Source organism: Equus asinus, chromosome 2 (assembly GCF_041296235.1).
Source record: "Equus asinus isolate D_3611 breed Donkey chromosome 2, EquAss-T2T_v2, whole genome shotgun sequence".
NCBI classification, from domain to species: Eukaryota; Metazoa; Chordata; class Mammalia; order Perissodactyla; family Equidae; genus Equus; species Equus asinus.
Window position 1 is genome coordinate 78258232 of NC_091791.1, and position 15861 is coordinate 78274092.

At 36.4% G+C, this 15861-nt stretch overlaps 1 protein-coding gene across 3 annotated transcripts in view; it reads left to right on the forward strand.

The window, feature by feature from the left end:
• LOC106827061 (zinc finger protein 33B) overlaps positions 1–14778 on the forward strand; it is an 84312-nt gene extending 69534 nt beyond the window's left edge. For all 3 annotated transcript variants that reach the window (XM_070491959.1, XM_070491966.1, XM_070491976.1), the window contains 3 exons: positions 3533–3677; positions 3951–4046; positions 10283–14778. In XM_070491959.1, the coding sequence (XP_070348060.1) occupies positions 3533–3677; positions 3951–4046; positions 10283–12369 (2328 nt within the window). In that variant the 3' untranslated portion in view covers positions 12370–14778. The remainder of the gene's footprint in view (positions 1–3532; positions 3678–3950; positions 4047–10282) is intronic.
• Positions 14779–15861: the final 1083 nt, after the last annotated feature.

The window sequence follows — 15861 nt, forward strand, 5'->3', positions numbered from 1 at the left end:
CTGTACACTGCCCTATGTGTCTCTTCCATCTGGCTGTTCCTGAGTTGTATCCCTTTATAATAAACCGTTAATTTAGTAACTAAATTGTTTTCCTGTGTTCTGTGAGTGAATCTAGCAAATTACTGAACCCAAGGAGGAGGCTGTGGGAACTCTGACTTATGTACAGTTGGTCAGATGCATAGGTGACAATTTGGACTTGCAGTTGGCATCTGAAGTGGGAGTAGTCTCGTGGGACTGAGTCCTTAATCTGTGGGATCTGCTGCTGTAGTGTCAGAATTGAGTTATTGCTTCGTGTGGGAAAAACTTCCACACGTTTGGTGACCAGAGTAGCATATGAGTAGAGTAAAACAGAGGAATTAAGTTTTTCCTCTGCCGTATTCTGAATTTGTTTTTGTCTACCTTAAATTAGTGCTTTACTGCTTCATAGACAATGCAAGAATTTTAAAACTGTTTAACTTCATTTATCTTGTTGCTGGAGTTGTGATATATTTTACTTCTGTGCGTGTCATAGATTCCAAGACATTACTTGTTGCTCTAAATTCCATTTTCAGTTTTCTTCATTCCTTCTTGCAGTTTTGTGCTTCTATGAGGTATTATTTTCCATAACTATAGTATTTCTTGTTGTGTATGTGTCCTGTTGACAATTTTTTGACCTCTATGTGAAAAATATATTCATTTTATAAATATTTTTGCTAGGTTTAGAATTTCCTAGTGGTGGTTTTCTTAGCTCTTTAAAATGTCCTTCTATTTTGATTTTCTCATTTGCAAATTGCCTATTCAAATCTTTGCCCAGTGTCTTCTGACTTCCATAGTTTTTATGAAAATAGTTGCTGTCAGTTTTGTTCTTGAGATGGCCTCTCTTTTTTCTCATTAATTTATAAAATTTCTTTCTATATTAGAAATAGGATTTCTTTGTTAGATCTGTGTATTCTGAATGTCTTTTCCCATTCTGTATATTCCATTTTTATTCTCTTTTGATAAGGTTAGATTCTTAATATAGTATGATTAATATAATTTGTGTTGTGTTGAAATCTTCACCTATCCCTAGGTCATGAAAGTATTTCATGGTATTTTCTAAACTTTTTACTGGTTTACTTTTCAAATTTAGATCTATGAACTGTCTAAAATGGATTTCTGCTTACACTTCAGATCACAGTAAATACTCATTATAATTAAACTATTTATTGAAATAATTGTCCTTATGTTACCCTAGTCATAAGTCAAGTGACCATATATATGTGGGTCAATTTTTGGGCTCTCTTCCATTTTGTTGATACATTTAAAAATCCTTATGCCTGTGTCACAGTGTTTTAATTATGGCACATGGATAATTATACTTGATATATAGTATTTCTTCTGGCTTTATTTTCCTTCAAGATTGTCTTATCTATTCTTAGCCCTTTGCATTTTTGCATATTTTGGAATTAGCTTATCTAATATACAAGGAAGTATATGCTGGGATTTTGTTTGAGATTGCTGTGAATTTGTACATCATCATGGAGAGAATTGATATTTTCATAATATTGAGGCTTCCTATCCAGAAATTTATTATATGCCTTCATTTATGTGGGTCTTTTTTATTTTCCTTCATTATATTTTGTAATTTTCTTTGTAGAAATTTTCATATTATTCATGCTATTGTTGATGGTACCTTAAAAATTTTATTTTCTGAAATTTGTTAAATTGAACTTGTATCCAATTTCTAAGACTTTAATTTTGGATACTTTTATTTGTTTTTTTCTGTGTATAGGATTGTTTTGCCATGTTACTCTTAAGAACTTTCAAAAAATGTTGACTAAAATTGGAGCTAGCAGGGTCCTTATTTTGGTCCTAGTTTTAAGTGGAACACTTTCCATATTTCACCATTAAGTGTGATATTTGCTGTGGATTTTATAAAAATCCTTTATCACACTGAGGAAATTCCTTTCTATTTCTAGTTTGCCAAGAAGTTTTTTTTTAAATCATGCTTTTTTGTATCTACTGGGATGATCATATCATTGTCTTTAAAACTGTTTGTTCTTATTTTTATTTCCACCTTTCAGAAAATTCCTGCATGGTCTTCATGGCCTGTTCTTTCTCTGTAAGCCAGTTAAAAAGTGATTTTCCCTCAACTTCCATTCTTGGTTATTTTCAGTCTCTTAGTTCTCTCAGAGTTTTCTTATTCATTCTTGATGACTTCAAACACCACCAAATTATTAATGTCTACAAAATTCTTATTTTCATTCTAGACTTCCAGTATTATGCTTTATTTTTATTATATATTAACCATATCTTTCTGAAATACAGTGCCCAATCTATTTTCTCTTTTCTGGCTAATTTTGTGACACTGTTATCTGTTCAGCTGTTCATGCATATACCCTGAGGGAACATTTCCTTTCTGCCAATGAATTGGTGACTACATACTGTTGCTGTCTGTCTCCTTTATCAGTGCTCTATTTGCATCCCAGTTTCTAACAGTTTATGTAAGTCATGTTGTTTTGTCTTTTGGCTTCCCCTCCCATTTTTAAGAGAATTGGTTTTATAAATAAAAACTTAGTCACATAACTTTAATATATGCTCAAGTCAGTTGTTTGGCTCCCCTTTCTCCAGAACCGTGATCCCTAAAGTAGAGGCATGCGTTCTAGATGATATCGAAGAGAATCCAGTTGGATATCTTCTTGTAAAAATGTTCTACAGACATTTTGAGTACAACAATTCCAAAATTGTTCCCTTTTCATTTGCTACACAACCTAATTATCTCTGAATTGAAAAGTTGGAACCTAGAATGTGTATTGTAGCGAAATAAAATATTAGGCTGTCTTTCTGCATTTTTAAGTCTAAATAAGAATGAAATTAAAATTGTAATATATCTATTTCTATAATTTATAAATAAAAACTTCTGTAGTGCTAAAAAATATTTTTTAAAGTGGAAAGTGATCACATACTATGGAGAGTATTGGTCTAAAATTGCTCTGTAATCCATTCCCTGAATATCTCCATGGCCGTTTGTCTTATCACAGCCGCAGGCTGTATTCTCAGCTCCTATGCTGGGTGCCCTTTTGCTCATTTCCTGAATGTGTTAGAGGCTGCCTGCGTTTGCATGTGCCATGGCTGTGTATTCATGAAGAACACAGTATTACTCTTCATCTAGCAGCTGTTCTTCCTCATTGAAGCTCAAAATAGAACTAATTTTGCTCCTCAGTTACGTTAGTCTCTCTTCTGTGTACTTTGACCATAGCGTTTGTGGCATATTACTGCATATGTTTTCTTACCAGATGAAAAGCTCCTTGAATGCAAGAAGATTTTTATTAATCGTAGTATTTCCGAGAACTAGAATAGTTCCAGATACATTGCGAGGACTTGATAATTTTTTTACATGAATAATACCTTAATGCAATGGCAGAATATTTCTATTATGATTTCTCTTCTTCCCCCAAAGTATAAAGCAAAACAGACATTCTGCAAACCATTTTGGTAATCTGTAAACAGTAACCATGGTAAGGATTAGTTCTCATACAACTTTTTCCATGTCACCTAATTCTGAACATTTCAGATTGAACAGAAATTCCAGGGATCAGTGTCATTTAAGGATGTGACTGTGGGCTTCACCCAGGAAGAGTGGCAGCACCTGGACTCAACTCAGAGGTCCCTGTATAGAGATGTGATGCTGGAGAACTACAGCAACCTTGTCTCAGTGGGTAAGATTTGTTATGTAATTCTAAATAGCATCTTAAAATTCTTTTAATTATGAAGCAGATGGACACTCTCTAAGAGTTTAGACATGTTTAAGGTTGGAATTCAGGAATCAGTGTTGATTGATCATTTTTGGGCACTGTGAAGATATTTGTTTACCTCTCCAGTGAAATGTTCAATGATACCTTCACTGAGCAGCTCCAGAAGCTTCTTCCTCTTTCAGAGGCCCTCAAGTCTAGGCCACTTGGTCCAAGTCCTAAATTATTTCACTTTGACAGGGTATTGTGTTACCAAACCAGAAGTGATCTTCAGGCTCGAGCAAGGAGAGGAGCCATGGATATCGGAGGAAGAATTCCCAAGCCAGGTATTCCCAGGTGAGTTAATGTGTACTGCACAGATGAACTTCAGAGGATTTATTGTTTCCCTGTGGTTAATCTAGAGGTTGACAACTTTGAAATGTGTTTTTCAGGAATATCTCTTTAGAAGTCCTGATCCTTGGAACTGACTAAGAATACTCATTTTTGAGTCCAACCTCCAGATGCCACTCTCATAAAAAATGTTCTTTTTCATTCGCTTTTTGAAAATTTACCATTTTGACATATATCAACAGTCTAGTCTTTAGCAACCTCGTTTTACTATTTTCTTTCTTGGTTACTCTGTGTTTCTCAAAGCAATTTCACTTGCCCACCTTAACTCCATTGCACTGCGTTTTTGCTGTGAGGCATTCTTTCATATATTCACTTTCTGATTCACATAATTTTTTAGTACCTGTATAATCTAAAAGTTGAGAATATAGTAGTGAAAAAAATATATGTCTTAATGAGTTTATATAAGTAGTGCTAATGGCCAACAGGTACATGAAAAGATACTCAGTATCACTAATCACCAGGGAAATGCAACTCAAAACCATAATGAGATATCATGTCACACCATTTACAACAGCTAGCATCAAGAAGATCAGAGATCAGGTATTGGTGAGGATGGGGAGAAAAGGGAACACTTGTGCACTGTTGGTGGTGATGTAAATTGTTTCAGCTACTATGGAAAACAATCTGGAGGTTCCTCAAAAATTTAAAAATAGAAGCACCATATGATCTGTCAATTCCACTTGTGGGTATATACCCAAAATGAAAACAGGATATTGAAGAGATAGATGCACTCCCATGTATATCATAGCATTATTCACACTACCCAAATATGGAAACAGCCTAAGAGCCCATCATTGGATGACTGGATAAAGAAGATGTGGTGTGTATATATTGATATATATGAGTATGTATACACAGACACACATACACACACACAAGGAGTATTATTTAGCCATGAGAATGGAGGACACCCTGCCATTTTTGCAACAACAGGGATGGACCTTAAGCACATGTGGAATGCTAAGTGAGATAGGTCAAAGACAAGTACTGTATAGTATCACATATATGTGAATCTAAAAAAAAGCCAAACTCAGAACCAGAGAGTAACATGATAGGTACCAGGGGCTGGGGGGTGGGGGAATAGGACAGGTATTGTCTAAGGGTATAAACTTGTAACAAGTAGTAAATATGTCCTAGAGATCTAATGCACAGTATAGTGAATATAGACAACGATATTGTATTATAATTATCAAACTTACTAAGAGACTAGAACTTAATTATTCCCATAGGAAATGATAATAAGTAACATGAAAGAGGTGTTAATTACCGCTGTAGCGATGGGAATCTTAGTACAGTATGTAAATATATCAAATTAACATGTCATACCCCTTAAATTTGAGTTATATGTCAAATATATTTTAATTTTAAAAAGTAGCTAAACACATAAACACATACATATGTGTATTAAATGCCCTGTGGTGGTAAAAACTATTAAAGAAATTAGAGCAGGGTTAAATTGATTGAGTGTGCTGTTACCATTAGAGCAGAATTTGAATGAAATGATTGTGTGAGCTGTGAGGATTCTGCCTCTTCTCAGCAAGGGTAATAGCAACTGCTAAGCCCATGGGTAGGAATGTGCTTGGCATTTTTGAGAAATAGTGAAAAAAGTCACAGTGGCCATGGGGGAGTGGTTAATGGGAAGAGGGGCAGGAGATGATGTCAGACAGCTGTAGTCCAAAAGATGAGAATATCATGAGTCTTATTAAAGATTTTAATTTTATTCCTAATTTATTAGTATATTTTGGCAAATGAGCAACAAATTAAGTTTGTGTAAGATCTTTCTTATCTCTATGGAGAAAGTATTGGGAAGAGCAAAGCACTTAGAGAACTCATTAGGGGACTGTAGTTTTCCTTATGAGTTTCTTTATGAGTTTACGTACTTTTCTTTATGAGTGGTTGCTGTCTTTGTTATGGTCACTTAGACAAATTTGGAAGGCATGGACGTAATGTGAAGAGGTTGGATTCTCTCTGTATTTGGAAAGTGAGGCAATAGCAAAAGAACTAACATTTCTATCATCAGAGTAACAAAAGGAGAGGTGAGTGGTACTTCAATCAAGTATTTCAAGAAATAATGGTTGAAAACTTCTCCAATTTGGCAAAAGACCTGCTGTTTCTCCCGTATATCTGAACTTTTCCTGTTTCTTTTATATGTCTTGTAATTTTCTTGAAAAATGGATATTTTAGATAATATTTTGTACGTACTCTGATAACTGATTCCTTTTCTCTCTCCAGGGCTGCTTGTTATTTTGCTTGCTAATTTATTTGTTTAGTGACTTGGCTGGACTATTTGAGTGAAGTGTTTTCCTCCCAAGTATTCTGTCTCTGATCTTGCTTGTCAGGGAGCTCTGCCTTGGGCATGCACACTCTCCTTAGAATGGCAATGGTGTTAACAGAGTGCTCTTCGAGTGTCTCTGTGATGGTTAATTTTGTCTGTCAGTTAACTGGCAGAAGGGATGGCCAGATAACTGGTAAAACTTTATTTCTGGGTGTCTCTGGGGGGTGTTTGGAAGTGATTAGCATTTGATTCAGTAGAATGAGTAAAGAGATCCACCCTCACCTATATGGGTGGGCATCATCCAATTCCTTGGGAGCCCAGATGGAACAGAAAAGTGAAGGAAGAGCAAATTCTCTCTCTATTCTTGAGCTGGGACCTTCTCCTGCCCTCAGACATCAAAGCTCCTGATTCTTGGGCCTTCAGACTTCAAGACTTACACTAGCAGCCCCCTACTTTTCAGGCCTTTGACCTTGACTGGGAGTTATATCATTGGCTCCTAGTTCTCAGGCCTTTGGAGTTGGACTGAATTATACTACTTGCTTTCCTGGTTCTCCAGCTTACAGATGGCAGACTGTGGGACTTCTTGGCCTCCGTAACTACATAAGCCAGTTTCCTTAATCAATCTCTGTCTCTCTCTCTGTCTCTTTCTTGGATATATATGTTTATCTTATATATCCTATTGGTTCTGTTTCTCTGGAGTACCTTGATTAATAGTCTGTTTCTCTGATCTCTATGTTAACTTGTCTGCTCTCTGTTGGTGTCTTACCCTGCTTTTTGTCTCTACTAATTGTTTGTTGTTTCCAACAATGTCCTGGTCATATATTGTTCTACAGATTGGTCCAATTTTTTTTTGCAGAGAAAGATTGCCCTGAGCTAACATCTGTTGCCAATCTTCCTCTTTTTTTTTTCTTCTCCCTAAAACCCCAGTGTGTAGATATAAGTCCTTCTAGTTCATTTATATGAGCTGCCACTAAAGCATGGCAACTGACAGACAGGTGGTATGGTTCCATGACCAGGAAATGAACTCTGGCTGCCAAGGTGGAGAGTGCAGAACTTTAACCACTAGACCATCAGGGCTGGCCCTTAGAAGGGACATTTCTTAACCTGAAAAAGGGCATCTGTAGGAAACCTCCAACTAGTATTGTGCTTAATGATAAAAAAAAAAAACCCAAAGATGAATAGTTTCTTTCCAATATCAGGAACAAGACAAGGATATCCACTTGTACTCAGTAATGTAATGTAATCTATCTAGTGTAATCACGGAAGAAGAAGAAATGGAGATCAGAGTGGAAAAGAAGAAGTAGAACTGTCTTTAGTCATAAAAAAATATGTTTATGTACAAAATTCAATGGAATCTACAGATAAATGACTAGAACTATTAAGTAAATATAGTTTGGAGGATACAAGTCAGTATACAAAAATCAATTTTATTTCCATATGCTTCCAATGATAAATTGGAAATTGAAATTTTAAAAAGCAGTGTTTGCGGGGGCTCTCCTGGTGGCATAGTGGTTAAGTTCGCACACTCAGCTTTGGCCACCCGGGGTTCTTAGGTTTGGATCCCAGGCGCGCACCTAGCACAACTTGTCAAGCCACGCTGTGGCAGTGTCCCACATAGAAAATGGAGGAAGATTGGCACAGGTGTTAACTTCATGACAATCATCCTCAAGCAAAAAGAGGAGGATTGGGAACTGATGTTAGCTCAGGGCCCGTCCTCCTCACAAAAAATAAATAAAAAGCAGTATTTGCAATAGTGTGAAAAATATCTTTTGTAGGTATGTCTGGCAAAAGATGTGAAAGACCTCAGTGAAAACTATAAACCATTGCAGAGAGAAACTGAAGACCTAAATAAATGGAGAGAGAGAACTGTGTTTATGTATCAGAATGCTCAATATTGTTAATATGTTTTTCCCCTTAAAAGTCTTTTCTCTACATTCAGAATAATCCTAATCTAATTCCCAGCAGCCTTTCTTATAGCAATTAAGTAGATCACTGTAAATTTTATATAGAAGTGCAAAAGAGCTAGAGTAATTACAACAACTTTGAAAACTGGAAGGTAAGTTGTAGGGCTAATGCTGTCTGATTTCAAGACTTATTATGAAGTTACTATAAATAAGACAGTGCAGTGTTGACATCAAGACAGACCTCATAGATGAAGTGGATCAGAATACAGAGCCCAGAAGTAAATCCATTCATATATATCATAATGTCAAAATTTATCAAATTATATGGTTTAAACATATTCAGTTGATTCATCAACAGCACCTCACTGAAGCTAGTTTGAAATTGCCAAGGAAGTTTCTAAATGGCTGCTCTCAATTTCTGTATTTATCTCATCACATTGTACTTGTTACATACATTATATTGACTTGCAGTGATACACAAACCCCACTTTTGAGTACCACTGCTTTAGGGACACTTTTCCAAATATTCACCAGGGATATATAGAGTTCACCTGTCTGTATTGTTCATAATGACAGAAAAACAAAATCAACCAGACTGTCAAATGGAGGAATCAGTATGTACATTACAGTATATTCTCAGTCGTATTTTATCTATATTTATGTGCAACAATGTGGATGAATTTTGGAAACTTAGAGTGAGAAAAGCAAGTACAGAAGTATACTTACAGTATAATATATTAATAATTATAGAACGTGGAAAATTTTCAAAGAAATAAATTTTGATTAAATCCAGTTTCATGATTTTGGAAGATTTTTCAGTGAAGGGAAAGGATTTGTATGGCTAAAAGGCACGTAGATATTTTCAAAGATACTGCTTTTCTTGAATGGACTGTATGGTGGATGATATAGTATCAGTGTACAGTTTTGAGTGAGATCCTGCCTTTATTCTTAGGTTTCTGGTGAGACCTTTCTCCTCAGCTTGCAGACACCGCCTGCTTGCTGTGTCCTCACATGGCCTTTTCTCTGCCCACAAGGAAAGCAAGAAAGCTCTGGTGTCTCTTCCTCTTCTAATAATGATACGATTCCTATCAGATTAGCCCTCTATCCTTATGACCTCATTTAAACTTAATTACCTCCTTAAAGGCCCTGTCTCTAAATATGGTCACACTGGGGATTAGAGCTTCAACATATGAATTTGAGAGGGGGACACAATTCACAATTCTGTCCATAACAGGCTGTTTGTAATTTAAGTCCTTTTCTAAGATCACTTTGTTGTTTTTACAATTTTATTCTTCACTTTGTTCAGCTCTTGCTTTGTTATTTCCTGTATGCTTCACAAATCCCTTCTTTTGGATTTCCCAGTAGTTTGAGCTCTCATCTATCAGAACTGAGGCATCATCTCAGTATTTTCCCACTCAGAGTGGGACTTCCCCTTTCTGGGAGTAATTTTATTTGTGTTTAATTATCTCTAAGTTCTTTGCCTCTTCTTTTACATGAGTTTGCCGCAGTCTCCAGCTCACTCTTTCCATAGATGTGAGTTCTATATCACTTTCTTCTATATTTGAATATTTATTTCCTTACTTAGTGGTGATTTGAAGTTAGTAGTATTCTGTGTTTCCTAATTATGCTGAAGTCATGAGTTGTTGTAGCTAATTTTATTTGGTTTCCTTATATTAATCCTTATAGTTTTTTGGAGGATGGATACATGGAGAGATTCAGATTTAAACAGTTACTATGATTCTTCAGACATTGGAAACCAAATGTACGTGTCCTAATAGCCAGTTTCCTCTCCCTTTTCCACTGTGCCAGGCTTTTTGTTTCTTATTTTTGTTTTTTCACTTCAAACCCAAGAAATAGAAAAAAGAGACGTTTGCCGTTATTTTCATCCATGGAGACCAGACAAGAAATCAAAGTCAGCTACAACAAAGGACATTTGTGTATAGGTCACATTCCATAAGAAATGTGTTTCTTTATATGATAAGATTAATTTTTCTTATTTCTAGAAGTCTGGAAATCTGATCACCTGAAAGAAAGGAGCCAAGAAAACCAGTCTAAACGTGTGTGGGAAGTTGTATTCATCAATAACAAAAAGCTGACTAAAGAACAAGGTAATGTGATAGGAAAACCATTTAAGTTGGACACAAATTCTTTTCCTTCCAGAAAAATACTCTGTCAGTGTGACTCATGTGGAGTGAGTTTCAACTGTATTTCGGAATTGGTTATCAATAAGAAAAACTGTTTAGGAAAAAAGACTGATGAATTTACTGCCTGTGGAAAATTGCTACTCAATATTAAACATGAGAAAACTCATCCTAGAGAGAAAAGTGAATTTTTTAAAAATGGAAAGACTTTCAGTCACAATGAGGACCCTGTTCAGCATGAGAAGATACAAACTTTAGAGCAAAATTTTGAATATAACATATATCGAGAAACCTTCCTTGGAAAGGCAGTATACAATACACAGAAGAGGGAGATCACAGAAGGGAATGACTGTGAATATAATGAATATGAGCAAATTTTCTGTGATAACTCATCCTTCTTCTTACATCAGATAACCCCCTCAAAGGAGAATCACTATAGATTTAGTGATTGTGGGAAATCCTTGTGTGTGAAGTCTACCCTTTTGAAACATCATGGGGCCCATATAAAATACTATGAATGTAATGAAAGTGTGAATAATTTCAAGGGGAAGTTATACCTCTCACAACTTCAGAAAACTCATAAAGGAGAGAAACACTTTGAATGTAATGAATGTGGGAAAGCTTTTTGGGAAAAGTCCCACCTCACTCGACATCGGAGGATACACACAGGAGAGAAGCGCTTTCAATGTAATGAATGTGGAAAAACTTTCTGGGAGAAGTCAAACCTCACTAAACATCAGAGATCACACACAGGGGAGAAACCATTTGAATGCAATGAGTGTGGGAAAGCCTTCAGCCACAAGTCAGCCCTCACATTACACCAGAGAACACATACAGGGGAGAAACCCTACCAATGTAATGCATGTGGGAAAACTTTTTACCAGAAGTCAGACCTCACTAAACATCAGAGAACACACACAGGGCTGAAACCCTATGAATGTTATGAATGTGGAAAATCCTTCTGTATGAATTCACACCTTACAGTACATCAGAGAACTCATACAGGTGAGAAACCCTTTGAATGTCCTGAATGTGGGAAATCTTTCTGTCAGAAGTCACATCTTACACAACATCAGAGAACTCATGTAGGGGATAAACCCTATGAATGTAATGCATGTGGGAAAACTTTCTACCATAAGTCAGTACTCACCAGGCATCAAATAATCCATACAGGGTTAAAACCTTATGAGTGTTATGAATGTGGGAAAACTTTCTGCTTGAAGTCTGATCTCACAGTACATCAGAGAACTCACACAGGGGAGAAACCCTTTGCATGTCCTGAGTGTGGGAAATTCTTCAGCCATAAGTCAACCCTCTCTCAACATTATAGAACACATACAGGGGAGAAACCCTATGAATGTCATGAATGTGGAAAAATCTTCTATAACAAATCATACCTAACTAAACATAATAGAACACATACAGGGGAGAAACCCTATGAATGCAATGAATGTGGGAAAACCTTCTGCCAGAAGTCACAGCTCACTCAGCACCAGAGAATTCACATAGGGGAGAAACCCTATGAATGTAATGAATGTGGAAAGGCTTTCTGCCATAAGTCAGCTCTAATTGTACACCAGAGAACTCATACAGAAGAAAAGCCCTATAAATGTAACGAATGTGGAAAATCTTTCTGTGTGAAGTCAGGACTTATTTTACATCAGAGAAAACACACAGGGGAGAAACCCTATGAATGTAATGAATGTGGGAAATCCTTCAGTCACAAATCATCCCTCACAGTGCATCACAGGGCTCACACAGGAGAGAAGTCTTGTCAATGTAATGAATGTGGGAAAATTTTTTACCGTAAATCAGACCTTGCTAAACATCAGAGATCTCACACAGGGGAGAAGCCCTATGAATGTAAAATGTGTGGAAAAACCTTCTCTCAGAAGTCAAACCTCATTGTACATCAGAGAACGCACACAGGAGAAAAATCTTGTGATTGAAGTGAATGTTAGAAATGTTGAGCCACAATTCAGCATCCACTATACTTCAGAGAATTCACGCTGTGGAGAAAGCTCTGTTGACATCCTGAATGTTCAGTAACATTCATCCACAGACTGGCCTTATTTTACTCCAAAGTAATGATAGGGAAAAATCTGTGCAACAAATATAGAAAGTCTTGTTAAGAATTAAAATTTCATTTGATGTCACGTAGCTAATACTGGTATAAAATCTTACAGATTTTTTGATTTTGTAAAAGTTTCTAGCAAAAAATACCAACTAGTTTATGTCAGAATTTATGTTGAGGAGAAATCTGTGAATTTGAGACATATAGCTTGAAAATTTTGTTTAGAAGTAATGTAACATTAGAAGTTGTGCTTTGGTTTTGATGCCTTGGTTGTCTTTAGGAAATATAACAAATTATAATTTATAGATGTATATTGTGCAATGTAAAGCTTTAAAAACTAAAAAAATAGTAAAATGAAAAAATAGACTCACAAGAAATTGCAACAATAGTACATAGAATTCTCATGTGCCCTTCACCAAGCTTCCTCTAATAATAATATTGTACATAACCATTTCTCAAGTATAGGAAATTGATAGTACCCTACTACTAAGTCAGATACAGACCTTATTTAGATTTCGTCTGTTTTTACATACATTCTGTGTGTTTATGTGTGTATTTCTATGAAACTTTATTGTTTGTAGGTTTTAGTAATCATGAACACGGGTTACAAAGTCAAAAAGGAATCTGGAATCTGTACGCGTGAAAGTTACAAAGGAATCAGGGTTTCACCACAAGACGTTCTCTTGTGTTAGTAATCATACGCTTTCTGCCACCGTAATCCTGGCAACCATTTGAATATGAAGCTTTTTGAAAGAAGAGATAAATTTAATGATTAGGGCAACAACATTAAATGCATAAGTGAAATATCCCTTACGTTTGCTGGACTTATGTATGTACAAATGGTGTGGTATGTAAACTGTATGTGTTTCATATGCATAATGGAACTTGTTGTAATTGTGAGTAGGAAATAGATGCTCCTAGTTGAGCAGTTGTTACAATGTCAGGCACATCTCTCATGTTTGTAGGGCCTGGAGCAACAGTTTAACAGGATGCCCATGAAGCTCGTGTCTAACCATTTAAAACTTATAAATCAAAATAACAAAATGTTAAATAAAATGTATTCTGTGCATGGGAATATCTAGGCCCTAGTCCCATTGCCCGCTTTCTCTTTTCACCCATGTTTCATCCCAAACCATGAGCTGCCTTGAGTGAACATATGTGAATACTGTAGCGCTCAGCCTAAATTTTGTCCAAACCCTCTGAAAGCAATTGCCCTCCAAGGCAGGGTCTGCAAAAGAAGTCTCAGTCACACTAGATGACACTCAGGGCTGTAAATTGGGCTGTAAACTCAGCGGTCCGATGTACCCAGAGAGGTCCTCAATGACTGCATCCTCAATGACTTTGACAACATGAGAAGGTGGGTTGAGGCTGGAACAGAGCCAGAGTAGAGCTAGAGTGGGGCTTTTATTGGCAGTGTAAAGGTAGTATACTAAATCACATGAGCAGATTATATAAATAATTAGGTTACACAAATAATCTAAGATTACACAATCTAATGATCTTAGATTAGACAAATAGTCTAAGCTTCCATCTTAGGAAACTAGAAAAAGAGCAAAGTAAATCCAAAGTAAGCAAAACAAAAATAATAGTAAGAATTGGAGTGACAAAAATAAGAAGAAGAATTGGAGTGGAAATCAATGAAGTTGAAAACAGGAAACCAGTAGAGAAAGTCAGTAAAACCAAATGCTGGTTCTTTGAAGAGGTCAGTAAAATTAATGAACTTATGGACAGGTTAACTAAGAAAAAGAGAAGACTGCTAATTGCTAATATGAGAAATGGAAGAGAGCCATAACTACTGATCTCATGAACATCAGAAAAATTATAAAGGAATATTGTGGACAACTTTATACCCACAAATTTGATAACGTGGATAAAATGAACCAGTTCCCTGAAACACACAATCTGCCAAAGCCCATGGAAGGATAAATCTGAATAGGCATATATCTATTAAAGAAATTGAATCAATACTTAATTTTCCAAATCAGAATATACCAGGCCAGATGTGTTCACTGGTGAATTCTACCAAACATTTAGGGGAAGAAATGATACCATTCTCTACAATCTCCAAGAAAGTACAAGCAGAGGGAATACTTCCTAACTCATTCTGTGAGGCCAACATTACCCTAGTAGCAAAAGGAGGCAAAGACATTACAAGGAAGGAAAACTACAGACCCCTGTCTCTCATGAACATAGATGTAGAAATCCTCAACAAAATCTTAGCAAATTGAAGTCTACAGTATATCAAAAGAATTAGACGCTGTGACCAGGTGGGATTTATTCTAGATATACAAGGCTGATTCAACATCTAATAACCAGTTAATGTAACCTATCACATCAACAGGCTAAAGAGGAAATATCATGATCATATCAATAAATGCAGAAAAACATTTCACAATATCTTAACGCCCATTTGTGATAAAAAAAAAAGTTTCAGCAAACTAGGAATACAGGGAACTTCATTAACTTGGTAAGGAATATCTACAAAAAAACATACAGCTAAGCATCATACTTAATGATGAGAAACTAAATGCTTTCCCAGTAAGATAAGAAGGTCCTCTTTCACCACTTCTTTTCAACATCCTTCTGGAAGTCCTAGCTAATGCAGTAAGCCAAGTAAAGGAAATAAAAGGTACACAGATTTGGAAGGAAGAGAGAAAACTATGTTCACAGATAACATGATTGTCTATGTAGGAAATTCCAAAGAATCAACAAAAAAACCCTCCTGGCACTAATAAGCAATTATAGCAAGGTCACAGGATACGATGCTTCGCAGGTGATAAAAACAATTGAGCTGGGCCGGCCCGGTGGTGCAGCGGTTGGGTGTGCATGTTCCACTTCAGCGGCCTGGAGTTCACTGGTTTGGATCCTGGGGGCAGACATGGCACCGGGTGGCAAGCCATGCTGTGGTAGGCATCCCATGTATAAAGTGGAGGAAGATGGGCATGGATGTTGGCTCGGGGCCAGTCTTCCTCAGAGAAGAAAGGGGAGGATTGGCAAATGTTAGCTCAGGGCTAATCTTCGGGGAAAAAAAAAAGAATTGAGCTATCAAGTAACAAAAACCATGGAGGAACCTTAGATGCATGTTGCTAAATGAAAGAAGCCAGTCTGAAAAGGCTTTATACTGTATGATTCCAAGTATAATGCATTCTGATAAGGGCAAAACTTGGGAGACAGTAAAAAGATCAGTGGTTGCCAGGGGTTCAGGGTGAGGGAGGGAGAGAGGGATGAATAGGTGGATTACAGGATTTTTAGGGCAGTGAAACTATTCTGTAGGATACTGTAATGGTGAATATATGTCATTATTCATTTGTCAAAAACCACAAAATGTAAAACACAAAGGGTAAACCCTAATGTATCAGTATTGGCT